Source organism: Lethenteron reissneri, chromosome 26 (assembly GCF_015708825.2).
Source record: "Lethenteron reissneri isolate LAM-NWPU_2019-01 chromosome 26, ASM1570882v1, whole genome shotgun sequence".
Classification (NCBI taxonomy): Eukaryota; Metazoa; Chordata; class Hyperoartia; order Petromyzontiformes; family Petromyzontidae; genus Lethenteron; species Lethenteron reissneri.
Window position 1 is genome coordinate 10,992,938 of NC_083804.1, and position 27,298 is coordinate 11,020,235.

General features: G+C 45.4%; 1 protein-coding gene across 1 annotated transcript in view; it reads left to right on the top strand.

Annotated features, from left to right (window-relative positions):
* Window positions 1-349: 349 nt before the first annotated feature.
* Window positions 350-27,298, top strand: part of LOC133347668 (venom phosphodiesterase CdcPDE-like) — a 37,197-nt gene continuing 10,248 nt past the window's right edge. The window contains exons 1-17 of the mRNA XM_061560141.1: window positions 350-622; window positions 8,489-8,570; window positions 10,083-10,256; window positions 11,210-11,335; window positions 12,507-12,567; window positions 14,068-14,165; window positions 14,728-14,807; window positions 17,783-17,902; window positions 19,236-19,345; window positions 20,012-20,077; window positions 20,676-20,748; window positions 21,408-21,516; window positions 22,395-22,523; window positions 23,035-23,066; window positions 24,493-24,620; window positions 25,816-25,885; window positions 26,426-26,513. Coding sequence (XP_061416125.1) covers window positions 542-622; window positions 8,489-8,570; window positions 10,083-10,256; window positions 11,210-11,335; window positions 12,507-12,567; window positions 14,068-14,165; window positions 14,728-14,807; window positions 17,783-17,902; window positions 19,236-19,345; window positions 20,012-20,077; window positions 20,676-20,748; window positions 21,408-21,516; window positions 22,395-22,523; window positions 23,035-23,066; window positions 24,493-24,620; window positions 25,816-25,885; window positions 26,426-26,513 — 1,627 coding nt within the window. The 5' untranslated portion in view covers window positions 350-541. The remainder of the gene's footprint in view (window positions 623-8,488; window positions 8,571-10,082; window positions 10,257-11,209; window positions 11,336-12,506; window positions 12,568-14,067; window positions 14,166-14,727; window positions 14,808-17,782; window positions 17,903-19,235; window positions 19,346-20,011; window positions 20,078-20,675; window positions 20,749-21,407; window positions 21,517-22,394; window positions 22,524-23,034; window positions 23,067-24,492; window positions 24,621-25,815; window positions 25,886-26,425; window positions 26,514-27,298) is intronic.

Here is a 27,298-nt window from a genome sequence, read left to right on the forward strand (position 1 = left end):
ATGTGCATACATGTGTGCAGTAGGGCAGGTGTGTGTGCGTGTCAGTATTTATCGTGTGGATGTGTGTGGATTATTATTTGAACCCGTCCAGGGTCTCAAATGAGTACTTGGCACGGTATGTAAACATCGCCACTGGGGAGACAAAGGCGGCCGGGCGTGGTGCTGGCCAGCGCACCTCCTTGTGTGCCGTGCCAGCCTTCAAATGTGCTCCCTAACAGCACCTGCCCCCAAAAAAGTCTGTTGAGGCTATACGGGGGAACTTTGTCTTTGTCGGAAGCACAAAGGTTTCGGAGGCGGGGCAGGTGTGGGGGAGGGTGTTGCGGGCAGGGTTCATGCCGCATAACCTCCGCGGGGAGAGCAGTAACGTGAGGACACCGAGGGAGGGGAGACAGATTGTGGAGAGACGGAGAGAGAGAAGCCGCAGAGCTGACCGATTTGAGATGCGTGTTTGCTGAGTATTGTTTTGTCGTTGGGGCTGCTGCTGCTGTTGTTGTTGTCACTGCTGCTGTTGTTGTTGTTGAGAAGCTGTGATTCGGTTTCGATGCTGCCATTGGACGAAATCGATTACCAATCGGTGACGCCGACCAAGGACAAGGTTCGACCCTACAAGATTGGTGTACTGGTGAGTACAGAGGCATGGGGGTGGAGCGGTGGCGCTGTGATTAGCGCACCGCGTTATGGATTTGAATCAAAGCTACGGCTAATAATCGCTGGCGAGTGATATGGGAGCCGGTACTGCCCCCCCGCCCCTCCACCGCGTGACCAGTACGTTGAAGTATGGACAGGGCGCGAGTTGCTTGACTGTAAATGGGAAAGGTCGTCTCGAGTACTTCATCATGAGACGCGTCGTTGATGAGCGCCTTGCCTGGAGCGTGCGCGCACGTGCAGCGAGCGAGTTCCCTGCGCTCACCTGATGGACTCCGCTGTCAATTGAGTCAATGCAATGTGCAGGGTGGTGCAGATTTTTTGTGAATCCCAATTAATTGTGACCCCCTAACTTTTTATTTTATTTTATATCGTTTACGTTACATTACACACCCGTATATTACGTTTCAGAGAATGCAATGGGGGTGGGGGGGGGGGGTTCATAAGACACCTGGGCCACTCTGTAGAAGAGTATGTGTTCAGTCATCCTCATCAACAGTAGCCAGGATCTATCCGCCGCAGGATGAATGGCTTCCCATCTTTCATTGTCTTATTTAACCCTTCTAGCCAGGATGTGTGTCCTGCTCAAGCCCACGCACCTTCTCTTCACACTCGATACGATGTCACAACCTGCCTGTGTTCCGTGGCCATGTTTGCTCTTTCTGTCTCCCAGCTGTAGTTCCACGTATGCACTTTCCCCGTGAATATGGACACGTCAATTTGTAAACACACTGTTGGATTGGGGTCCGCCCACGACGCTCCGGGTCGCGTGGGCGTCATTGAGCCATACGTACTTCATCATGTTGATCAGCGCGGGTTGGTGACGGTGAGAAGCAACAGATGTGGGAATACAGAAGCATATTGCTGTACAGTCGTGGATTGAGATGCACTGCCCTCTGCTGCCATGACATAGCGCAGCTGCGCAGACGCTCATGGGAACCTGTGATGCTGCTGTTGTTGGCAATGGTGCACAAGGACAATTCACAACCAAAAATATCAACACATTCGTCTGCAGCACTGCCTTAAAATGAACACATTTAATCGGCGAAGTTTTGGGCAATGGCCATTCTTCATAACACACAAATGAAAGTGGATAGCATCATTTATGGGCGCCACGGTGGCGAGATGTTAACCACCTCGCCTAGTATACAGGGGATCATGGGTTCGACCCCAAAGCTAATGCAGTTTGCACGTTCTCCCCGTGGTCGCATGGATTTTTATCCGGGTCCTCCGATTTTTCCTTTCGCATTGAGAAGCGTGCATTTAGTGGATTTGGCTGCAATACATTTTTACATGATAAGCCACTATTTTGAGCGATCATTTGTGCCCAGGGTGTTTCTGAAAAAGAGATATATAGCTCAGTGGGCCTTACCTGGTAAAAAAATGTTTAAAATAGTTTGATTTATCCACGATGAAGTGCCAATTCCTAAAACGTCGGCGATATTTTTTTTAAGCCAACGTTCATGACGAATGTGAATTTATCTGTTTGCGAATGGTCATCGCACATCCAATCATTATCCAGGCTGAAACCTTCTCAGCTTCTGAGTTCTCGAGATAGAATTTTCTTTTTTGAACGGCTTTGTGTGTTTAGTTTGTTGACTATTTGGAGCGTATTCTGGTTGATCTGGCCACAGGCCACCTCTCCACGCTTCTTAGCAAAGGGTGCAAAGAGCAAGTTAAGTGCACGTTATGAAGAAACACTTGCCGATCGATGTGTGGATGCTGCCATGGTGTGACGGTTAACCACAATATTATCGATGATTTTGTAGAATTCTTTTATTTGTCCTTGTCCACCACTGCCAATGCAGTATCACAAAATAATTAGAATGGCATTGGCCGGTTGGCTGAAGTCACACTTTTAATCAACATGGAGGATTGGCAAATGCATGGTGTTAAACCACTTTAAAATAATACTGTATAACAAAAGTTTTCTAATGTGAACCGGTTTCCAGAGCAAGTGAATTACAACATATTTGTAGGAGGGCTATTTGTTTATAAATTTACACACGATCAACTCACATTTGGAACTCCAGTTAAGCCGTCACGTACACACGTGTGCAAAGCGAATGTTGCCACTCCGAGAAGTTGTTTTGATATTACGCGCACCATGCCATGTTGTGGCATTGTGGCACGTCACAATCCTCACCGCTTCACTGACTCTTCTCGCACACTGCCATCACTTTGATTTGACGTGGGCAATTAAGCTCCCAGGAAGAGAAAACAACCATCGTGATAGTCACAGTGGCGCGACCGCTTGTTGTTGGATAGTTTTGACTTAAAACTTTCGTGACTGCAGGAATTCATATTCTTTGGTGATTTCGGTAAAGTCACGTAGATAGAAAATAAAATAAAATTAATTTAAAATAAAAGCAAAACAACCCACGACGTTTCGATCGCAACACAAGCGGTTTTCATCTCTCCGCCTGATGAAGACCGCTTCTTGTGTTGCGATCGATACGTCGTGGGGTTCGTTTTGCTTTTATTTTTAAAAAAATCTATCTACGTGACTTCACCGAAAGAACCAAAGAATATGTTGGAAAGTTTTTTTCAAGATGTCCTACCCCGTGCAAAACACTAACTTTCAACCGTCACGTCATGTCTGACGACGAGGCCAGACGAAATTGTACACTCCTCCCTTTCTCTGGTCATGGCGATCGCTTTCCTGTTGCCCCATATTGTTCTCTGTTTAGTCCTCCTTAATGCCGTCAATCCACCTCCTGCATAGATGACCTCTACATTTTGTTCTTTTCATATGGCAATGCAAGAACACTGATGGTAACAGTGTTTGATCTGCGTTTTTTTTTTTCTCAAAATCGAAGAATCCTGCATCTTTGTACATTTTGTACCAGCCTCCTATTGGCTTATGTCATTCCATTTATTCTCTTTTCTTATTTTTTGAAGCCTCGATACTGTTTTATTATAACTCTTAACATGAGATCTTTGTTGAGTGTGGTACCATGATGTAGCGAGTGGCAACTTGTTTATGATAGGGGCCATCGAGTCTTTGTTGTGATGCGCTCATAGCTCCCATGATTTAATGCGGACACACAAACAGGAGTTTATCTCCTTTGGTATTCATAATCCAGTGGTGGAAATTCCACATAACTGTGGTGGACCCCAGTCTGTCAATAGCATGCCACTGGAAACATCTCACAAAGTGGCCCTAATTCTATTGGCAGTGAACTGCATTTTGACACATTTTAAGTAGTGTATTTTAATGCATACTTGTGTAATAAAAGGACTCAGACACTTCTCTCTGACTCCGTGTCCTTTATTTGGGGTTCGCGTTCTCCTTCCCACACGGCACTCCTCCTGAGACTCTCTCCCTGGCAGCCCCACATCTGCCTTCGCTCCCGTAGCCTTCCACGCTCCTGCAGCTCCGCTGCAGGCTCTTGGTACAGCCCTCTGGCTGCTCCCCCAGCAGCTCCATCGCTGCTCCCTGTTCCTCCGTGCGTGGCGATCTCGCCACCTCCCCATGTCAGCCCTTCGTGGCCTCTATGGCTATCTCGCCATTTCCTACCTCAGCCCTTCGTGGCCTCTGTGGCTATCTCGCCATTTCCTACCTCAGCCCTTCGTGGCCTCTGTGGCTATCTCGCCACTTCCTATCTCAATCCTCCACTCTCTCTTCCACCCCGCTGGCTGGCGCCGTCATGAGCCCCTCAGCCACCAGGCTGAGGCACGGCGACCACCCAACGTGTTCACCACCCTTCACTCCCCCGACTGACCCAGATAGCTTCCTGTCTCCCCGCTATAACTTCTCCCCCACGTCACCCTGACTCCTCCCTCTCGGATCGTCATATCCGCCCCGCCCATTTACGCCCGCATTACACTACCCTCCCCCGTAGAGAAAATCCCAGCCGTCCTCGGCTGAAACAGAACAAAATAATGCGGGCGAAGGCATCACAATCGGGAGTCCCCCAGACACAACGGAGATTATAACAACAACAACACAAGCAACGAAAGGGGAGGTATCAGGAACTGGAACAGAACACCGGCCTGTCCTCCGCGCAACATCAACAAGAATAAGAATGGCACAATGAACAAAAACGGCAACTGACACGCAAGAACGGCCAACGCGCACAACCCAGAAATGTGATGTTTTAGTGCGTGTCCATGTTGCAGTTCCATCCGCTCGGCTCAAGTCCAACGTCAAAGAGCAAGTGGTAGAGCAGAACGACGAACGGCGCTCAATTGCTCCTTCAAGTCCTCATCCAGCTAGCACACCAGGTAACACCCAGTGCGACGGGAGCTGAAGAATCTGTGACGAGAAGGAGAATCCAATCCCCTGAGGCACAGCACAACAACGCACATCCGCATGTCGTACACGACAGCCACCCGGCCTCAGGGTAGTGGAGATGATGTAAATCCAGCCCGCTTAAAAAAAAAACTCCCCATAAATACCCAAAATAACGCAATGGATGCCCCAGTATTTACATTTTAACAACAATATTATTTACACGTGACAACAACAACAACAAAATTTTCTGCTCTTACCCACCAGCAGTCCTCCCTTGAGGACCAGCACAGACATCGCACGTACACAGCATGTACCCACGGTCACTCTCAGCAACCCAACAAAACGCCTAATCGCACACCCTCGCGTGGAGAGAGCCACGCTCCCCAGCGGTAATGTTTAACTCGCCCTAACCCCCACCGTGGTCGTCAACCCACAGCAACATCCACTGACCATACTCTCAGCTAGTGCAATTTCGGGGATGAGCAGCAACTCGGCCACGCTCCTCCCTTACTATCCCATCAGAGATGGACACACACCAGCCTCGTATAGTCCGATGCTTTATAGCCCAGGGAAGGTTCATCCCCCAGCAATGCCAGACCCCCTGTACTCCCCCCACGGGGCAATGTTCTCTTATAGAGACAATAACACCCTAACCCAGATCCCGTGAGCCCCCGGCACACCAGGTTCAGTCTGCCACCGCACAACTGAACCATGACTCCCCGAGCCATATGAGCACATGGCCCATTAATTTAAGACATACCACGGAGGTTTCGCCTCCGGGCTGTCAGGTCAGCCATCAGCCATAGCCCGATGTGACCACAACTCGTGCATCACCCAATCAACAATGGCAGGCATAACAGATGGAATATTTGCCCCACCCCGGTTTTTCCCGCGCGCTCAAAATGGCGTCCCCCTTCGCCCAGCGCGTTCGCGCAATATCTCGCGCGCACTCAAAATGGCGGCCCTTTCCGCAAAGCGCATCGTCGCCATACCCCGCGTGCGCGCAAAATGGCGGCCCAACGTGCGAACACGTGGCCAGTTTTCTCCATTCGTGCACCCCAGCTTCCCTTAGCTGGGGGTCACAAGACGCATCTCCCGTCACATTATAACAACCCCACCAACGATAGACGCACAGCCCCAGCTTGCTGCGCACAGCTGTCATATCGTGGAATTTTTAACCAATATTTTACCAACCACATTAGTTACACAACCCAACTCGCCAAGCAACTCGTGGCTGCATGCGATCAACCGAATACGCTGACGCCACTTGGCGCCAATTTACGGTCCCATTAGCATTAACCTTTGAGACACCCACAACGGCGTCATCACGCACCCTCAAAGCGCGCTCTCTCTCTCAAAAAGCGCAATTACCCATAATATACACGAAATCTCGTGTGCACAACACCAATACAACCGAATTTTAGGGTCCCCCTCTATAATATACACGCAATCTCGTGTGCACAACACCAATACAACCGAATTTTAGGGTCCCCCTCTATAATATACACGCAATCTCGTGTGCACAACAACCATACAACCAATTATTTGGGTCCCCCTCGAATTTGTTACCAATTTCCAACAGGTACGCACAATATAATAACAATCCCAATTCCAATAATCAACCACTGCATCGCACCCCATAACCATACAGAACGGTATAACAGCACATGCAATCAGCATATCGCGATCACACGCGCACATTTAAGCACAATAGCAAGCAGATCTGCAGGCAACCAACACACCATTAATCCTGTCGTAACTTTGCAGCAACAACACAATTATTCTCTCTTGCAACAATCGCATCGCACACAGCACCTCGCAGCACAATACACCAAAAAAAATATATATATATTTTTTCCAATTAAGCCCATCACACAAGGTAACCCACAAATAATACAGCGCAAGATACCCGACGCTCCCAAGTTAATAATTAACTTCACCATCAAGATAACAACTCCACGCAGCAGCGCACACACACAATTTGACACTCAGCAAATACAGCAGACTCTCCGTCCATTCTCAACACACGCACACACTTATATTGACACCAAGCAACAAGCAGATAGCGCGTTCATCGTTATTACACACACATACAGACAGTCCGAACCGCGCTCCGCACAATCGAGTCATAAGAGAAAACCAAAATAGCCCCCCCCCGGCCCTCGAAAGATGAGTGAGGTGTGTGTTAAGGCCGGGTGCGTATCGTTATGACTCGCCCGGGGCTGCAGCAAGAAGAGGACGGCAGGGTGGCAACTTGAGACGCCTCGCAGAACTCGTTCGGCGACTTGACGGCTCCGTTGTCACGCACCCGAACCAGGACGGGAAGCTCCCGCCCCAGCAGCTGCAGCATCGGCGTCTTCTCCTCGCAGCACCCCCTCGAAAAACAGCAGCTCACAGCAGGCTGCTCACCCCGCGGCACCTCCAGATGGCAGCGCAAGGCTGCCTCTCCGCCGCGATGTTGAAGATGGCGGCGTCCTCCCGCCGCGGTGAAGACAAGATGGCGGCTTCCCGCCGTTTCTCCCCTGCCACGCCCAAGATGGCGTCTTCGTGCCACGTGGCAATGGCGCTGGCAGCGCAGGAAAGGCAGAGGCCTGCGGATCACCACCGGGCCTCCCCGACGTCGTCCTCGGCGTGGTGAACTCACACAGTCGCGCCAGCACGATTTTCAAGGTCCCCATCTGCATCACCATCTGTCTCCATCGTAAGTTGGCATCCTCCGGCACAGACAAGTCCACCGACGCGGCGACACCTTGCTCACCCGGACCCGTACTCGTTCCAGAACGGATCTCCTCTTCCATCGCAGGCAGGTCCACTGTCTGAGGAAGGTCGTCGTCGTCGGATGATGTAGCAGGAATATTTTTTTCTTCTTTCTCTCAGTTGTTTTGAGATGCCGTTTCACTTCTGACTCCAGTGTAATAAAAGGACTCAGACACTTCTCTCTGACTCCGTGTCCTTTATTTGGGGTTCGCGTTCTCCTTCCCACACGGCACTCCTCCTGAGACTCTCTCCCTGGCAGCCCCACATCTGCCTTCGCTCCCGTAGCCTTCCACGCTCCTGCAGCTCCGCTGCAGGCTCTTGGTACAGCCCTCTGGCTGCTCCCCCAGCAGCTCCATCGCTGCTCCCTGTTCCTCCGTGCGTGGCGATCTCGCCACCTCCCCATGTCAGCCCTTCGTGGCCTCTATGGCTATCTCGCCATTTCCTACCTCAGCCCTTCGTGGCCTCTGTGGCTATCTCGCCATTTCCTACCTCAGCCCTTCGTGGCCTCTGTGGCTATCTCGCCACTTCCTACCTCAATCCTCCACTCTCTCTTCCACCCCGCTGGCTGGCGCCGTCATGAGCCCCTCAGCCACCAGGCTGAGGCACGGCGACCACCCAACATGTTCACCACCCTTCACTCCCCCGACTGACCCAGATAGCTTCCTGTCTCCCCGCTATAACTTCTCCCCCACGTCACCCTGACTCCTCCCTCTCGGATCGTCATATCCGCCCCGCCCATTTACGCCCGCATTACACTTGTATGGCTAAGGCTTGTAGGGTTTAAGCAATGACAATGCTGAATTAATCTTCTGCTTCGTTAAGACTCAAATTATCGATTGTCCCCATTAGGTGCTTGCTGCATGTCTTGTGGTGGTAACATTGAGTTTGGGACTTGGTCTTGGAGTACAGTTAAACCACTATAAAAATAAAGGTAAGGCACCCAACACAGTTAAAGACCCACTCGCCTCAATCTAAAAAATGTGAATGCGGTGTACATATACACATTGTGTTATCTATCACAAACACTTTCAGTCAACGGCATAGTTTTTCGCGGTTGTGCTTTATTGCTCTCCGATGTGTCTTCAGGGTGTGCCGTGCGTTGCTTGGCACGATGCTTCCAGCACGTGGAGCGAAACGTCGGACCTTGACTCCGAACGACACGTGGTACAAACAGGAAAACACTTAGGAGAGCTCTGATAGATCATGCATGTAGAAAAAAGCTTAACAGAGGATAGAATGTGTTAATTTGTAGTTTCCGCAGTAGTTTTAGATTCGTACCTTATTTTGAGTAGTTTTTTTAACATAATGTAACATTTTTAAAATAACATTTATATTGTAACAAATTCTGTGTTATAAAAAAATATAACTGACCGAGGAATAAAAAATGCACCACTGCCAAAATATAATTTGATTCCTGTTAATGGCTAACATCAGTGGCAAGTGATATCTGACGGTTCCTGGGCCTCCCCTTCACCAACCTGCACTGACCAGCGTAGTGAATTACGATTAAATAATCCCAACATGGACTTCATGCAGCAGTTCACACACAAAGGGGCTGTAACTATTAGCAGGAGCAATCCAAAAGCCTGAACCAACACACTTCTAGAATTGAGCGAGGTTATGCGAACTTTGCAAAAGGGATAATCGGAGGGAGTTCAAAAGCTGAGCATTGTGATGAAAATCGAAGCATTCTGTCTTGCAACATGGTAGCTAATTTTCACTTTATATTAGAGGAAACAACCAATCTGGTGCAATCGTAAAGGGTTTTCACAATAAAAATGATGGTAAAGTTGCCGAACATTTGTGTAGAGGAGTAGTGTGATGACGTCATGTCATGGGCACCGTACGGTGTGATGACGTCATGTCATGGGCACCGTAAGGTGTGATGACGTCATGTCATGGGCACTGCAAGGAGACACCCTCAAGAATGGGGGCTGGTCCGAGAAAAGGGAAGGAGCCGCGCAAGGGAGTACTTAAGGGGGGACCCCGTGATGAAGGCGAGGTCGTTGTGGGAGCTCGGGGTGCGGATCGGCTGAAGGAGGTCTCTCCCGCTCGTGACCGGACGGTGTTGGCTGAACCCCCGTCCCGACCCGAGTGAGAGAGCCCAAGGGGTAGCCGAGGTTAGGACGAGGAGAGCCTGGGGGTCCACGGGAAGGACCGAGCATAGCGAACACCTACCTTTGGTGTGAGCCGAGTGTTAAACCTTGTTAATGAACGGCGAAAGCCCTTACACGAACTTCCGTCTCCGCGTGGTTCCACGCCTCAACATTTGTAAGAGTATGAAGTCAATCGGTGAACAAATCTACTCGTCGATAAATACCAAATTGACATGTTTATTTTCAACAGAAATTGCATTCAATATACGTAAAGTATTCGTTTTTGTCTCCGTTGCATGTTGAGCCTTTGACACTGGAGCTGACGTTGTTGTACGGCTTCTTGACAGTGGCAGAGTCCTCCCAGTCGTCCTCGCAGGCCACCCCGAAGCTGCCCGCGCAGTCCTGCCAAGGCCGCTGCAATGGGCGAAGCCGGCCAGCGTCGCTCGACTGCGTGTGCGACGCCTCCTGCGAGGACGCAGGCAACTGCTGCCCAGACTACTACGACCTATGCCTGCTGCCCTGTACGTATGCCTTCCAGTGTATTGCATTTTTATTATATACATATGTAATGTAGCACTCAGAGATGCTGTCTTGCTTAAGTTATATATATTATATATTACAGTCCACCCGTCTTGATGACATGTTATCAGGTGGACGCAGGTTGACTATATACAACTGCGTGACTCTACGTAGCTGCTACACGACGTTCACTACATAGCTGACTCGACTATATAGGTGTCGTCGATGTAGTAGCCACGGCGAAGACATATAACTTCTTTCCCAGCCTTCCAAGACGACGAGGGCGATCCACCGTGATGACAGCGACGACGGTCCGGACCCCGAATCCCCCACAGCAGCCCCGAGCCCCGCTCCGCGTTGCCTTTTATTTCCCCTCGGCTCTGCCACGCCCCATTTTCACTAAGACTCTCCTTTGCCTCACTATAACGCCCCAGGGGGTTCCAGCTCTACCCCTCACATTGACTTCTCACCCAGTTACCTTACTTGACCCTGCCTGTCCTCATCGCTGCAATCATTATTTGCGGCCACTAGGCCCCGTATTGTCCTTACACATATATAACACTTTCTATTTGTCTGTCTGTAACGTGGGGTCATGACGATTCTCAGAAAGTTCATCCATGATGATTTAAATGTTAATGTAAGTTGTGTTGCGGTTTGGGACTTGTCCGCTACAAAAATGGCCACATTGATCAAAGCGTTGCCCTTAAGTGATGTCATGACGTGCGATGTCATCGCTCAACATCACATGCCATGCACCGTGTGACATTGTCTAGTTGTACAGCTCTTAATGTAATGGTATTATCGCTGATTAAATACTTCTGAGGGCAAACATGTTGGAGAGTGTTACAAAATCCACAAATGTGCAGGACTTTTCTTGTTCGTTTTTGATGTATTTGAACGTCTGTGCGTCTGATTATAATTGTGTCTGGCTGCTACTGCCACGCCGTTGTCACAGTGACATCCTGGGAATGCACGCGGATTCGTTGTGGGGAGGAGCGACTTGCGAACAGCAGCTGCCACTGCTCTGATGACTGCATGGAAAAGAAGGACTGCTGTACCAACTACATGACCACCTGTAAAGGTAATGCAACGTTGGCTGGGTGGAAGCACACATGGAGTGAGAATCGCAAAACGTTTCCAAGGCAATAACTAATGCACGGGAGTTCTTTAGAACTGCTTTTTGTACCGAGTTTGTTTTTTCCCCATCCTCCCCATCGCAACTCCGATAAGCACGGTGGGCTACGTACGGTTCGAAAGAAATTCGACATAAACACGTACAGAAACTAACAGAGGACAACTCGTGTATAGTGACATCATTGTAGGCTGGAAATAACTGGTTAATTCACATTATTTGAAATACAAATCTAGTATTTGTGTAAAAATGAGCATACAATTTGCAGACTATTTGCATAAAAACTATTTCCACACACGAGGCTCAAGATGAGTTTGAGCTGCACTGAGTTCCCCGTGTCTTTGGGGCCAGGATGGCTGCCGGCAGAAGGGCCTCTACCGGAGGGAACTCTAGAGAGCCCCTCTAGAGGGTATTTTGGCCATCTCTGCTACGCCGGTCAGACAATTTGGAAGAGATGAGATTACCCACCAACACAGGTGAGACAACCACAGCAATACATTTGCTGTGGTTGTTTCTTGCTGTGGTTGTCCCACGTGATGACGGACACGTGTGTTGCGCCCGGAACGTCGTGATTTAATTTATTTAATTTTATACCTACGTGATTTTAATGGAAGAACCAAAAAGTATGGATCCCTGCAGTCGCGAAAACTTCTAATCTAGACGTAACCTACCAATACGCTAACTGTGGCATAACCATTTATACTGCTGGGTGGACAGAGTCGGGAGGATATAAGAAACGTTCAAGCGTTGTTTCAAATGGCCTGCGTCAGGAGATTAAACCGGCGACCTCCGGGTTGCAAGCCGAGCGTGCAACCATTATACCGCTCCAGCATCGATTCTTTATCGTTGATGAATCGGTTTAATTGATTGACCGTTGCAGCACTTCATACATTGCATAGCTCGCAGCTCTTGTAGGCTCATGAAAAAGTATTTTTTTGTTTCCCGACGCAAACCCCCTCACTTTTGTTATATTTGTTTTTATTGTGGTTTAAATCCCACACTTTCTGTACACATTTCAACTGTGGACATATGCATACGACGGTGTATGTATATATATTTAAAATGTGAGCTCTTAAGTAATTTGTGGTTTTTGTTCCCGTGTCCTCCCAATAATGGACAGGTGCCAAAACGTGGGTGGCAGAACCCTGTGAAGATCTTAGCACTCCAAAATGTCCCGCGGGGTGAGGATGCATAATTTCAATACTTGCATTGGAAATTTTCATAATGATGTCTGCACTGTTGTTTTATTTTATGTCAAATACATTTTTATATTTCAACAACATACAGAAACACAAAAACTGTTTACACATTTCCGACATATAACAAAGTTACACGTAGCAGTCTCCAGCTGTCGGCTAAGGAGTGACAGAGACGTAGGAGAGAGAGAGAGAGAAGGAAGAATAGAGGAAAGAGAGAGATCGGGTAGGGGACATTAATAGAAAAGGTAACACGATGGAAGATACAACACTTGTGTGTAGTGTAAAGAGGGGGGAAATATCTAAAACATTCTGTTCGACAGTGAGATTAAAAAAAAGTTAGTTTTAAAAAAGATGTATTTAGTTGTTCACTTTATATTTATACGAGAAAAGGTTTGTTATACACTTTCATTGTACAAAACAATCATGGAAAGCGCCCATTGGACCTGAACATTTTTTCGTGTAAATAATGTTAAATGTTATTTGGTCTTTCGGTAAAGTCACGTATATAGAAAAATAAAATAATAATGAAAATAAAGTGAATATAAAAAATAAGAATACATTAACATGCTAATCTCTCTCACTTTAACACCACTAGCCCCACCCACTTCGTTTCATGACCCTTGGGCTGGGCTACACCCATTTCAAACCTTTAAAACAGCCTGCCTCAGCAGCTTTCCCCCCTCTTTTTTCACCTGATGACGATTGCTTGTGTTGCCATCAAAAGGTCGTGATATTTTTATTATTTTTTATTCACTTTATTTTTATTCTTTTATTGTTCTACGTGACTTCACCGAAAGACCCAAAGAATATGAATTCCTGCAGTCACAAAAGCTTTAAGGCAATAATGTTAAATGTTAACACTTTTTATTAGGTGTCATGCAGTAAACCTTCATACACACTCAAATTTAGAAGACAACAGTTATTTAAGTTTACGGTTGGAGAGGTAAAGTTACCCTTCCCATGGCTATAACCGTGTTTAAACTGCCGCTTAACAGCTCTCGCGATGTACAACAGGCTCTGCAAAACAAGACTTGTGTGATAGCGATAGTTACGAAAGCATATGTTGTCACAGTTGTGCTGCACAGCTCTCAGATGTGCTTTCAGGTTGTACCATGTGTTCTTTGCCACCATATCTGTTATTTCGCTCCATGATCCTGGAACTTCCTCAGGGACCGAATTCAGTTCTATTTTTATTTTACACAATGAAACGAAATTTGGCTCCTAAAGAAGCATCCTGTACGTGGATCAAAACATCAGACAGCATGCTGAACAACACGTGGTACAACCAAAAAACACATTGGAGGACCATACTGATCATTTTCTTGGTTCTTTCGGTAAAGTCACGTAACTTTACCGAAAGAACCAAGAAGATGAATCCCTGCAGTCACGAAGGCTTTACATCAAAATATACTGATCATTGTTCACTGCTGTCGGTAGATTAAGAGAGTTATCTTACCCTCTGTGCCATGTTTGATGTCGCAGGTTCAAGAGGCAGCCTCTCATTTTGTTCTCCCTGGATGGTTTCCGTGCCGAGTACCTCCAGACCTGGTCCGCTCTTGTGCCCAACCTGCAGAAGCTCAGTGAGTTACTGTCACTTTATAATTTGCCTCACCCTCGAAACATTTTATCAAGAGCCAACGACGCCGTACAGCCAGATGGTACCGTGGCTAAAGCTCTCGACTCGCAAATCAATGTTGAGGATTGAGCCATCATCGTGGTGAGGATCAGTTGAATGAGTTCCAACAAAGTGGCTGTCCTATGTGTAGACTGGCCCCTGTCATAGGAAAGTATCATTTTAATCACTAGCTCAGAGTCACCAACAGAGATGAACACTGCCACACATTAACATAAGCAGGGAGACACTTACTAATTGGCTGTTTCCGGTGGTGGCGGGTTTAATGACGCATTTATATTTACGCGAACTTACCGAAAACAAAAACTTTATTCTGGACAAGTAGGTTAGCAATGTACTTTTTCTACTCCCTCCTTCATGCACCTCCCAATGCGTCTCTCATGATCATAGCACAATCCACCAACCCCGGACTCCTGAGTCACCAAGTTACCAACGTGTGTCACCACACTCGGCTGTAGAGTGTGCATCATGAATATCGAACCTGCTGTCTAATCTGTTTATTCGAACAGGGTCCTGTGGCACACATGCCCCATACATGAGGGCAATGTACCCGACCAAGACCTTCCCCAACCACTACACCATCACCACGGTCAGTGCTAGGACTATATTCCTGCTCATGCCCTCTTCACAATGGAATTTACAACGTAAATATTGCTTATTTGTGTACTTTATCGGTAAGTTACACAGTAAAACACCCCTCCCTTAAAGTACATGTGACGCACATGCAGATGTTTTATGAAGCTTCACAGCTCTGCAATGAGCAAATAAAATCACCTGAGCCTAATGGCATTGTAACGTTTGCTTTCCTCAAATTAGTTTGCTTAGAGTAGAAAGCTTATTTGAAGTGGTTTTTTGTAATGATTTTTGCATACGCGGGGTGTCCGTAAATATGTCATCGTTGTTCATTATGGGCCTTACCTGTTAAATTATAATTGCGCAGCATTTTTCGCTTGGTCTTTTAAAAACGACGCACACGATCACACGCTCCTGGTACGAGTCCCATCTCTCTCGACCTCCGCTTGTCCACTGTGGCGTTGGCGCCACGACGTCGCATTGAGAGTTGAGAGAGAGGGTCCCAGTTGTTTCCCGATGTCTCGGAATCCTTCTGTCACGTCCTGTTGAAGATCACTTCAAGCTTTATGATAAAAGCAAAACCTTAAGTATACAATCTTGATTTAAAGTTTTCGTGACTGCAGGGATCCATACTCTTTGGTTCTTTCGGTAAAGTCACGTGGGTATAAAATAAAAATAAATAAATTATACCCACGTGACTTGTATTATTATTTTTTATTCACTTTCTTTTTATTATTTTGTTCTATCTTTGTGACTTCACCGAAAGACCCAAAGAAAAGGAATTCCTGCAGTCACGAAAGCTTTAAGTCAATAATGTTAAATGTTAACACTTTTTATTAGGTGTCATGCAGTAAAGCTTCATACACACTCAAATTTAAAAGGGAAGAGTTATTTAAGTTTACGGTCGGAGAGGTGAAGTTACCCTTCCCACGGCTAAGTCACGTAGGTATAAAATGAAATATATTTTTTTATACCTACGTGACTTTACCGAAAGAACCAAAGAGTACTTAACTATACAAGTAACTAGTGGCCAGCATTTCAACCTTGCATTTCAAGCTGATGTTTACTTTAAATATTCATCACAAATGACCCTCAGTGCCTACAGGTGAGAGGTTATCTTTAAGTTTGCAACTACCAAAATACCTGTAGCGAAGCTTTCGGCTGACAGAATCCCAGCACATCGTCATGGGGCTTCTGGGAAGCATTTCGTTGCTTCCGCTGTGTTGTGTGATCGCAATGCCACGCGACTCCATCGGGAAGGTTTGCCCTTTATTTCGTGGTCATTTACTACAGAGAAGTCCGTTCTTGTGGATTCGACTCGTGCACTCAACTTACACACACCAAGAAGCCCGTGAAGGAAAGGCAGAGCTCTCCAGAAAGAGTGACTGTATACGTATTAGCGATACATTGAAGTTACGCAAACCATAACAAGCCAGTGCGAGATCTGTTAAACACAAGTCAGCCCTGTGCTGTGGGTGACAGGAGTTGACTTTGGCGATCCTGAAAGCTTCCATTATATTTGTGGAAGTTGTGAGGAACCGTTTTTTGAAGCCAACCTCACACCTGTAGCACGGAGGTGATTTCTGTTTTATATAGCTTGTATTGGCTTGTGAAGGCCTCCATTATGGATGATGATAACATTATTGACACCATGTGCTGCAGTGGAAGGAAAATATCCAGCTAATTGGCATTGTGGAATGGTGGTCGACTCAAAAATGTGTGTAAATAAATCGGGGTTATTTAGCATAGGCTTAAAGGTGTGTCATACAAAATTGTCAGCAACCAAGAGCAGCCATATGAGGTAATCATTAATACATTTTGTGGAATTGTACAGGGTTGATAGGAACTTGAGTAAATAAATGATGTCGGGGAGTTCGAGGAGAGTAGGACGACGATTAATCTTCTGTCCTGCCAAATGGTGGCTTCATGGGCATAAAGGATATGAATCTGATTCCTTGACCTTGGTGAAGTTGTTAAGATGTGACGTTTACGTGAACAGTGGCGGTGGTTGCAGTGACAAAAGATTGACAAGGAAGTGACTGAATGATGGCGAGAGAGTGGCTGGAATGATTCGGTGGTGAGCAAAGCAGTGTAAGTCGACCCAACGTCTTTACGTAGCCTTCTATCAGTGATCGGATAACAGTTTTCCGTCCAAGCCTTGTGTAACACTCGTAAATTATAAATCAGAGGTGTGGAACGGTTTTGGCACAAAAAAGGAAAACCAGACTTTTTTTTTCGTCCTCAGTTAATCTTCAATTGGGTAGGGAAAGGGATATCAAGATTATGGAGGGAGCAGAGTGCATAATGAATGATCTCCCACTTCGAAAAGGTTGACTAGGGGTCTGAAACAGCCTTGGTTGCTGGAGTGGAAAGTGTGTGGTGGAGGTTAGAGTGCGATGAGTGTGAGAGAGGTGGTCATGGCCCAGTGCATGGAAGTTCTTAAAAACGGTGGGGTATTACATGTATTTCACAGACCATTTCAATGTATGCTCTATTCCTACATGGGCATGCCCATTAACACCTAAAAATGTTCATTTCAAATACAGCACTTCAAATTATATTAAATAGTACCAAACTCCCATCGAGAGTTTAAGTGACCCATATTGTGCCTTGTATGAGCTATTGTAGATCTCAGTGCAGTTATCACTTGGCTAACAAAAGGAAATGTAATTTGATTTGAGATGACCGCCATTGATTTAAAAACAAGGAGTCTGACATTTATCAATGTGTGCATGAAGTTCGTGTTTTCCGAGGAACATTTTTACGCCTCGCCATGTGCACACTGCTTGAAAGGCCCCCTTTGCGCTGGGAGGTAATACTTCAATATCGCAACGCGGCCGATGATTGGACAATTAAATTAAGAATTGCAATTACGGCGCATATTATGCTAAAACTCACAGTTCTGCCATTCAACTGCATTACTGCGAGGTCGATAACCCTACAGCCAATTAAATTTTCTGTGATTGTTTTGTTTTTGTAACCTGACATCAGGGCATGTATCCCGAGTCCCATGGGATTGTGGACAACAACATATATGACGTGAAATTCAATGCCAACTTTTCCCTTGGCAATGAAGAATCTGCCACACCGAAATGGTGGGGCGGCCAGCCGGTAGGAAACCCGTACATGCCGCACACACAACAGCACACACAACACACACGCATGCAAACGCACACACACACACGTGGTACAACCACCTCAGCCACTGGCCATAAAATCTCAACTCACGATTTGGAAGTCACAGGTCGAAACGGAAGGATTCGTCACCCTCGAGTTTCGACGACCTGTCATAATTCAGGGTTGGTTACAATTCAACTCCAGAATTTGCTCCTTTGTTATGCCATTGTGGTTGATGTAGCAGCCTCCAGCGACTGTGTAGTATACATGAACCTTTTACACGTGCGGCCGTTTTTTTAAAAATCCACTGCTGGATGAGGTCCTCTCTACGACGTGTGAGATTATTTGATGAAATGTCACTGCTGGTCCCAGTGTGGGTTGGCGAAGGCTGGGAGCATGAATGTGTTGGCACATAAAGGGTGCCACGGTGGCAAGATGTTAACTATCTCGCCTGGTATACAGCAGGTCTTGGATTCGATCTCAACCCCTGACACCTGTATATTTGGAGTTTGCGTGTTCTCCCCGTGGTCGTGTGGATTTTTCTCCGGGTCCTCCCGTTTTTCCCCTCGACATTTAGAAGCATGCCTTTTAGAGTATTTGGCTGCTATACAATACCACGTGACAAGCCACTTCGTTGAGCTGTCATTTGTAGCCAGATCGCTTCTGAAAAAAGAGCTATGTAGCTCATTGGGCCTTACCTGGTAAAATAAAAAAAAATAGTTTTTAGTTTTAAAGCACAGAATGTTGCTGTACTGCTCTCTGCTGACCACCGTGTAGCCCTGCAGCAGCCTACAATAACCTAATGTGTGCAATGATAGTGTAGAATGTTACTATCGTAAAATGATGCATCGTTCCACATTGAAATATGAGCGCATATAGGGCGGGGAGCGTATGTGATAAAAGACTGTTACTTCTTCAACCATTCAGCATCATCATCAGTCCTGATGATCAGTCCTGATGATGATGCTAATCCGTGATTTATCCACTGTTAGATGAAGGCTCCCCATACCTAAAATGAAAACGCATCTCCAAAATGGCTACGTATGGTGCAAAAGAGGTTCAAAATACATGTGTACATAAACGCGTACATACATACACGCGTAATACATACACACGTACATACACACGTATGCCACCGTCATCTCCCATGCCCCAGCGATGGAACAATCCATCCAGCAGCTGTTGAACACGAGCTGATCGCACTATTCTTAAACGTTGACCAGCAAGCATGTCCTGCCATGTTCACTTACTTTCACTATAACCAATCAATGAATGAGTTAATAAAGTAATGAATTAATTTATTTGAAATGCACTTGTTACTTTTCAGATATGGAACACGGTAACTTACCAAGGGTTGAAGAGTGGGACCTATTTTTGGCCTGGTTCTGACGTTAAAATTAACAACACTTACCCTGACTACTGGGCAAAGTACAACACGTGAGTAGCCAGCAATTGCAAGGCTTTGTTTGGGAAGTCTCATTGATTCGTGGTCAGAATAAGGGGGGCAAGGTGGAAAAAGACAAAAATGTTGTAATCTAAAAGAAAAGCAAACTGAATTCAATATAATATGTAATCTGAGTCTTTTCTTATAACTAGGCTTGGCGTGGCAATTGTTTCAGTTAATGCCCTAATTTCTGGAATCGGTTGGCCTTCCAAATGCATCTAAAATTAATCCCGACCATAGCTGAGTTGGATTATAAATCTATGAATCGGCTTCGACCTAAACTTTCGTAAATGTTTTGAATGCCTATTTGTTTGAATGTTTTAGGACTGCCCAAGCCAGTTTGTTGGCATTTCGTCATATTTTGTGCAATGTTGTCCTTCACCTCTACATGCCAAATCTCGTCTTTTTTCCTATCCTGCATGTAGGTGTAATTTACCTTTTTTCTGAGACTAATTCACAAGGCTCTGCAATAATTTATCATCAAATTTAGTTTACATTTCTAAACTGTGAATGTTTTTTATATATTGTGCTCTTAAATGTGTATTGATGTCACCCAGGTTGCCCTTGCAAAAGAGGCAGTGCTGTTCCACGACTCGCAATGGGTTTGTTTCATCTCCTGTTTATTAAAAGGCTACTTTCAAAACCCTTTCTTTCTACAGAAATGATCCGTATGAAAATCGGATTAAAGTCGTTTTCCAATGGTTGGACCTGCCAGAAGACCAGAGGTAAACACCTTCGTTTTTATTGTGATGAATGATAAATATATAACATTCAGCAAAAAATCCCAAATCTCTTTTCATTGATCAAGACCCAGAGTTATCTTTGTAAATTCCTAATTTGAGACTCTTAGCCTTGGAGATAAAAAAATGGCTAATTGAACAGTACAAAGATGTGAAACTTTTAACATGTTTTATGGAACCGTCCAAATGTTCGTTATATATAACATTCTCTTTGTCACGAGATTTCATTTATGTGCAGAGACTTAAACTCAATTTAACATCCTGTAATTTCAAAGATACATTTTCCCCCTTCCTCTCTCTCTCTGCGTCTTCCCAACACGCACCTCTGCACGCTTTTTGGTGCACTTTGCAGCTTTTGCTCCTTTGTATTTGTCACTGTTCATAGCAGGTAACATACACTGATTAAAGACTGTCTTCTCTAGCCACGTTGGTATGTCGCTTTTCATCACTAAGTTCAGTGTTACAAAGATACTTCAACCTAAATGGATTGTTGCATTGCAAGACGGATGGTTAGTGACTGTGCGAGTAGACCTTCATCTAACAGTGGATGATTACTATTATGAAATTGTGTCTTTCTGTACAGGCCCGATTTTTACACTCTTTATCTAGATCAGCCTGATGGACAAGGTCACAATTTCGGCCCCGTGAGTGGTCAGGTGAGTGCAGCATACCAGATGCCTTCATATCAAATGGCTTTACATTGCATATTTTTATTAATTATTTGTGTCGAATTAATCAGTTTGCTGGTTAAATTTTAAAGTTTTTTTTTTTTTACATTTTTCTACTAATTTGAGAGAGTTTATGCGTTGGCTCTGTCCAGCCCTAACGCAGGGGCCACGATAGTGCTCGTGGACATAATCCAGCACGAGGCATTCTCTTCTTTAATTCTCTCTTGCTAAGTTTCCATGAGCCATATCAATTTCTACGTACCCCATGAACTGCGGTCACCGCATCGCTCACTTTTGGATGTGCTTTTGCGGCCGTCTGGAATGTTCTTCCTTGCGATATTAGGAAGCCACTGGCGCTATGTACTTTTAAACAATCGCGATTGAAAATGTATTTCTTTAGAACTATCTAGATTTGAAGTTTTCGTGACTGCAGGGATCCATACTCTTTGGTTCTTTCGGTAAAGTCACGTAGGTATAAAATAAAATAAATTAAATCACAATTTATTTTATTCTTTAGAACTGATTTTTTTGTTTAGATTGTTGTCCCCCACCCCACCGCCGATGAGCACGGTTATCTACGTGCGTCAACAGCGCTGGATCCTTCTGCTTGTAGCAACTGTGATTCAATAAATTGTCCTCCCCTGCAGGTGATCGAGGCGCTGCAGGATGTGGACCGCATCATTGGGATGCTGATGGACGGCCTCAAGCAGAGGGCCTTGCACCAATGTGTCAACATCATGATTGTGGCAGATCACGGTGAAATGAAACACACTTTAATTATTTCTGCCAAACACACGAAGCACAATCAGGGAGGTGGAGGGGGGGTGGCAATTCAACCCATCATCCGTCTGGTGTCAATAAAATTACTACCAGGTTGTGGAATAAACATCGCCGGCACGGTATCGCAAGCAGACATGAGCACCATTATAATGCGGGGCCAAGTGTGTATTTCGTTCTGTAAATGATCATTGAGGGGGTTTGATACCCAATGTATGTGTAGCTTCTGCTATTTGCATTCTTCAGCATCTCTCGTGTAATTTTAGAAACAAAATAAATAATAAATTAGCACCCTTTGCCTGTCTACTGCTGGATGAAGGTCTCCCCATACCGCATCACCAGGGTTGTTTGGCCAAATGTCACCACACTGCTCAGTGGGTTTGTGAAGGAGAGTTCCAGGTGTGGCTGGGAAGCTAGATCACCCAGTTCACGGCACGGTGTGCTAACCACCGTACCCACCACTCCACCCTGCAATATGTTTAAGTGTAAATATGAATTGTATTGCATGCTAGATGCGTGCTCCTAATCTGTCACTCTTTAACCGAATTGGGTTCTCACGGTTTTGCTGTGTAGCCCTCCAATATTATTTTCAGGTTTTAACGCGTGTTGTTCGGCACGATGTCCGACGTTTCACTCCATATGCTGTGAACATCTTTGTTGGAAGAAGTTCGCAGCTTGTGGAGCGAAACGTTTGGGCATCGCACCAAACAGCACGTAACACAACCCAAAAACTCATGGGAGTACACTTGTCACAATCACAGTCACATGATTTAAAGAGTACTTCTTAAATCATGTGACTATTCATATGCACATTTATTAATGGTTGCATGTGTGTGTGTATGCGTGTGTGATGGCAGGGATGGATAAGATAAGCTGTGACCGTGTGGAGCTTTTAGATCAATACATGTCTCTCAACAACATCTATGTCTATGAAGGCCCCTATGGTCGCATCCGTGCAAGAAATATCCCACAAGACTACTACAAACGTAAGTGTGTTCGTTTGTTGTCAACCATGCGAGGATTAACGGAGTTGGCATGATGGTTTAATGTTCGCTGACGAGATCAACAAGGTATTGTGGTTAATTTGTGGCAAGCACTTTGTGTGTCATGAGAAGAATGTTTACGGATCAAAGGTAGCGTCTCGGATATTTCCCAATGGTTTTCCCATTATCTGAGCCATTGTGTGGATAAGAGGAAGTGGTCGGCAAATTCATCTTATTATCTGAATCTTTGCACAGACCACTCCACCGTGGTCTCGTTTGAATTCAAGCCATGGGGGGAAAAAAGGACGTGTTATTGTAAAGCCATTAAGTGATACATTATATTACTGATGTCCGCGCGTAAAGTTCAAAGTTCTTTCTTATCTAGAGTTAAGTATATGCACACGATCATTGGACTCTTGTTCCTGAAATGTTTTTTTTTCTAGAAGAATGCATACTGCTGTGGTCAAGGTTGTGTGATAAATCATGACTTTGTCACTTTGTGTTGCCATTGCAGTGGACAATGAGGGCATTGTGAAAAACCTGACGGTAAGTTGCATAAATTAATTTACAAGCATGAAAACATTGAAGTTAAAAAAAAATGTCGGTCCCTTCTGGAAAATAACACCCATCAATATATACTGCAGCACAGTACTGTATTAGAAAGTGGCATTTCTTAAGAATAAAATAACAAATGTATTGTTAGAATAATAACACTAAGTAAACCGATTTTGTCTCTGGGTAGTACGTTTAAATTTGTTTTATTGTTTATCCCTAAAAAGTATAGAAAATGGCTATTATTCCCCACAAACTTTGCTTTTGTAACCAGGACTTTATGTGAAGGAATGACACAAATGCACACGTTTTCTCATTGAAAATAGGTACATTTCAAAATATCACTGTCCTGTTCACAAAAGCAAAGTTTGTGGGGAATAATAACCATTTTCTGTACTTTTGAGGCATAACCAATTAGAAAATAACACTTACTACCCAGGAACAAAAATAATAATTGTTACACAGTGCAATCAACAGCCACTCTGTCGCTCCACTGCTGAATGAAGGCCTCCCCTACACCATTTCGTTCATGGGGGTCATTTCACCATACAGTGCTTCGCCATGCTAGTTGGCGTGGGTCGGTGATAGCAATGCCCCGTTGAGATATCACTCGCCATTGATAGAGGTCGCAAACGGGTTTTGATTCCTTACCTGTACCCGGCCGCACCAGGGTCGCAAACGGGTACCCGATACCCGTACCCTACCCGATACCTGGCTACCCGTACCCGGCCGGGTATCGGGTAGGGTACGGGTACCTGATTGCTACCTCTGGGATGAAGCCATGTTGCAGGCGCGGGTGGGTTGATTCTAGGAACTTGAATTGTGAGAAGAGACAAGACGTTGGGAAATGAGTGACAAACGGTTACTCACCAGTGACTCACGTCCTACCCTTACCCGTACCCGGCCGCACCAGGGTCGCAAACGGGTACCCTACCCGTACCCGGCCAGGTACGGGTAGCCGGGTATCGGGTAGGGTACGGGTATCGAGTACCCGATTGCGACCTCTGCGCCATAGTCAGTGATCAAACTCTGGTGCTCGGGTTCGTAGTAATATAGAGCATTATCCACTGCACAACCGCTCCAGAGGACTGCATATACAGCTTATACTTGTGGATACTTTAACTGACCATTGTTTTAGATTGCCACCCCCTAATGCAGTAATAGTCCTTTCATGTATTTAATTTACACAGGAAAACCAGAGGTAGCTGGATGAAGCTGCCCGGTGGACAGTGGAAACAGTGAAAACCTTATTTTAATCTCCCCACTTCTGTCGAAAACATCTGGAAAATCCTTCCACCAGCAGTTGAATGAGCAAGCAATTCCAGGGCTGCTACTTTACCCGTACAATATGTCTGCATGTAGTGGGCCAATTCTTTATTTTTTAAATACATCAATGTTTATTGTGTTTCTCACATTTCAGTGCAAGAAAGAAGGGCAGCACTTTAAACCCTACCTGAAGTGGAATCTTCCCAAGCGATTGCACTATGGTGACAGCTACCGCATCGAGACCATTCATTTGTTTATGGAACGGCAGTGGCAGGTTGCCAGGTGAGGCATTGCATTTAACAAAAAATAAAACTATTAAAAACTATATATTTGTAATTTGATCAGATAAGGCTCACTGAGCTATGTAGCTCTTTTTCAAAATTGACCTGGCCACAAACGATAGCTCAACGAAGTGGCTTGTCACGTGGAAATTTATAGCAGCCAAATAATTTAAACACATGTTTCTAAATCTGGAAGGCAAAGCCGGAGGACCCAGAGGAAAATCCACACGACCACGGGGAGAACATGCAAACTCCAAATATATATAAGCATCAGGGTCGGAATCAAATTCACGACCTCCCGCATACCAGGCGAGGCACTTAACATCTGGCCACCGCAGCGCCCCTAAATAACAAGCATGTTGAAGCCGCTTGTCTCTCCACTGTTGCAACAGCGGCATAGCCAACTGTGGGCGTCGTGGGTGTCCGGATACCCCCAACACAGATGAAGGACTGCGCACATCATGTCAGTCATGACGGTTGTTTGACCAAACTTCACCATGCTGGTCAGTACGAGTTGGTGAAGGTAGAGGTTACCCAGAACCACTGGCGGAGCAAGTGGGGGGCGGGGTGGGGTGGTACGTGCTCCCCCAATGATCTGATAGAAATCCCTAATTTCGATCGGATTATTGGTAATAAATCGGCATTTTGTGACCCCCCAATGCCTCTGTGTAGCATATTATTACGTGCCATGGACTCTATGAGATGATAGGACAATAGTCTGAGTCCATAATTGGCAATGAGTAACGGCAAAATAGTTATAAGTGACTCAGAATTGTGCGCAGTTGCGTATACAGTACACGACTTCCCTGAAGACATCAACACCTTCAGCGAGCGCGATGCCGATCACACAACGCGGTTCGAATTTGACCCTCGATCGATGGCTGCGCCATCGCCGCACACGCGTCGAATAAAAAGCAAGGGACAAGTCCTTACTTACTAACTACTCCTATCATTTTTCATTGCTGGAGGGGTTGCCCCCCCCTACCTGAAAATCCTGGCTCCGCCATTGCTCAGGACCAGTTCGGATATCACTCGCCACTAATGATAACCGTGGCTGGGAATCGGACTCAGGTGGCCGGGTTCATCGTGCAGCGGGCTAACCACTGCATCACCGCTCCAGCCCTACCATACGAACGTGATCACACTCATAAATAATCTGTGTTGGTGCCTGTTTCTTGGATTTGTGATTTGTTCAGGCAATATTCGCAAAATGCAAGATGTAATGGTGGGACTCATGGCTTTGACAATGAGTTTATAAGTATGCAGGTACGTCATTTGAGTGTTTTATTTTGTTTATTATTACTGTAAAGCCACGCTGTACTGTTGCTTGCATTCACATTGCCTTATTCTCTTTAGTGCTCTGCCCAATGGCAGGACTTTGGCTCAGATTCTCTCCATCCTGTCTGATTGTGAGCGTAATTCTTTATTTCACTGTGTGGACCCCTTCCTTCCAAGTCGCCAAGCAGCATCTTTCTTTGTCTGCCTCTCGGCCTCTTTCCCAACATCTTTCCTTCGAGAACATCCTTCATCAATGTCTCACCTCTGAGAATGTGCCCAATCAACGCCTCTTTTGGATTGTTCTCATGATACTTCTTCCCTTCTGAATATGATCTTAACTTCCTCGTGACTTTTTCTCTCCATTCAATGGATTTTCTACATTTAAGACCTTCTAATATAATTTCCTCCTGAGCACAAATTTCTGTCGAATACAACATTGTGACCTAATATTTATCCATTGATGTATACTGTATTTGGAAATGCAATGATTATGAGTAAACAAAATACACATTCTGTTTTTTTTTACAGGCTATATTTATAGGATATGGACCTAAGTTTAAGAACCACACAGAAGTTGAGGCATTTGAAAATATCGAGCTGTATAATCTGATGTGCGGTAAGCAGAGTAATTATCTGTTTAACACCAATGCTTTCGTGACCAATATTACCCGTAATGAAGTTTTTTTGGGGTAGATCGCGTAATTCGTTGTAATCGCCAGCAAAACATACATGTTGTGGGTTTATTCTACCAACACATCGGTGTGAGCTGAAATAGTAACCAGTGGGCACGTTCTGTTTCCGTGACCAACCTTCTAATTGGCTGTGTCAGGTGGTGGGGGGTTTAACGACACATTTATAATTCTAGATTTGAAGCTTTCGTGACTGCAAGGACTCATATTCTTAGGTTTTTTCGGTAAAGTCACGTAGGTAAAAATTTAAATTGAAATTAATAAAAGTAAAATAAAAAAAATAAAAAAATCACGACGTTTCGTAGGCAACACAAGCTTCCGTCTTCAGGTGGAACTGTCACAGCACGACAGCTGTATCAAGTAAATGAGAGATTTCAAGAGGTATCTCTTGAAAATGAGAGAGCTGTCGTGCTGTGACGGTTCCACCTGAAGACGGAAGCTTGTGTTGCCTCCGAAACGTCGTGATTTTTCTTTTATTTATTTTACTTTTATTAATTTAAATTTAAATTTTTACCTACGTGACTTTACCGAAAAACCTAAGAATACGACACATTTATTTTTACGCGATCTAACCGAACCCCCCCCCCCCCCCGTTATTATGGATGATAATAACAAATGTTATACACTGTTACAGGGGCCAGAAACCTGCAGCTCTGGAGCGGCATGTGGCTCTTTAAGGACTGCTTCATGACATTGATTTATTTCAGGGGCC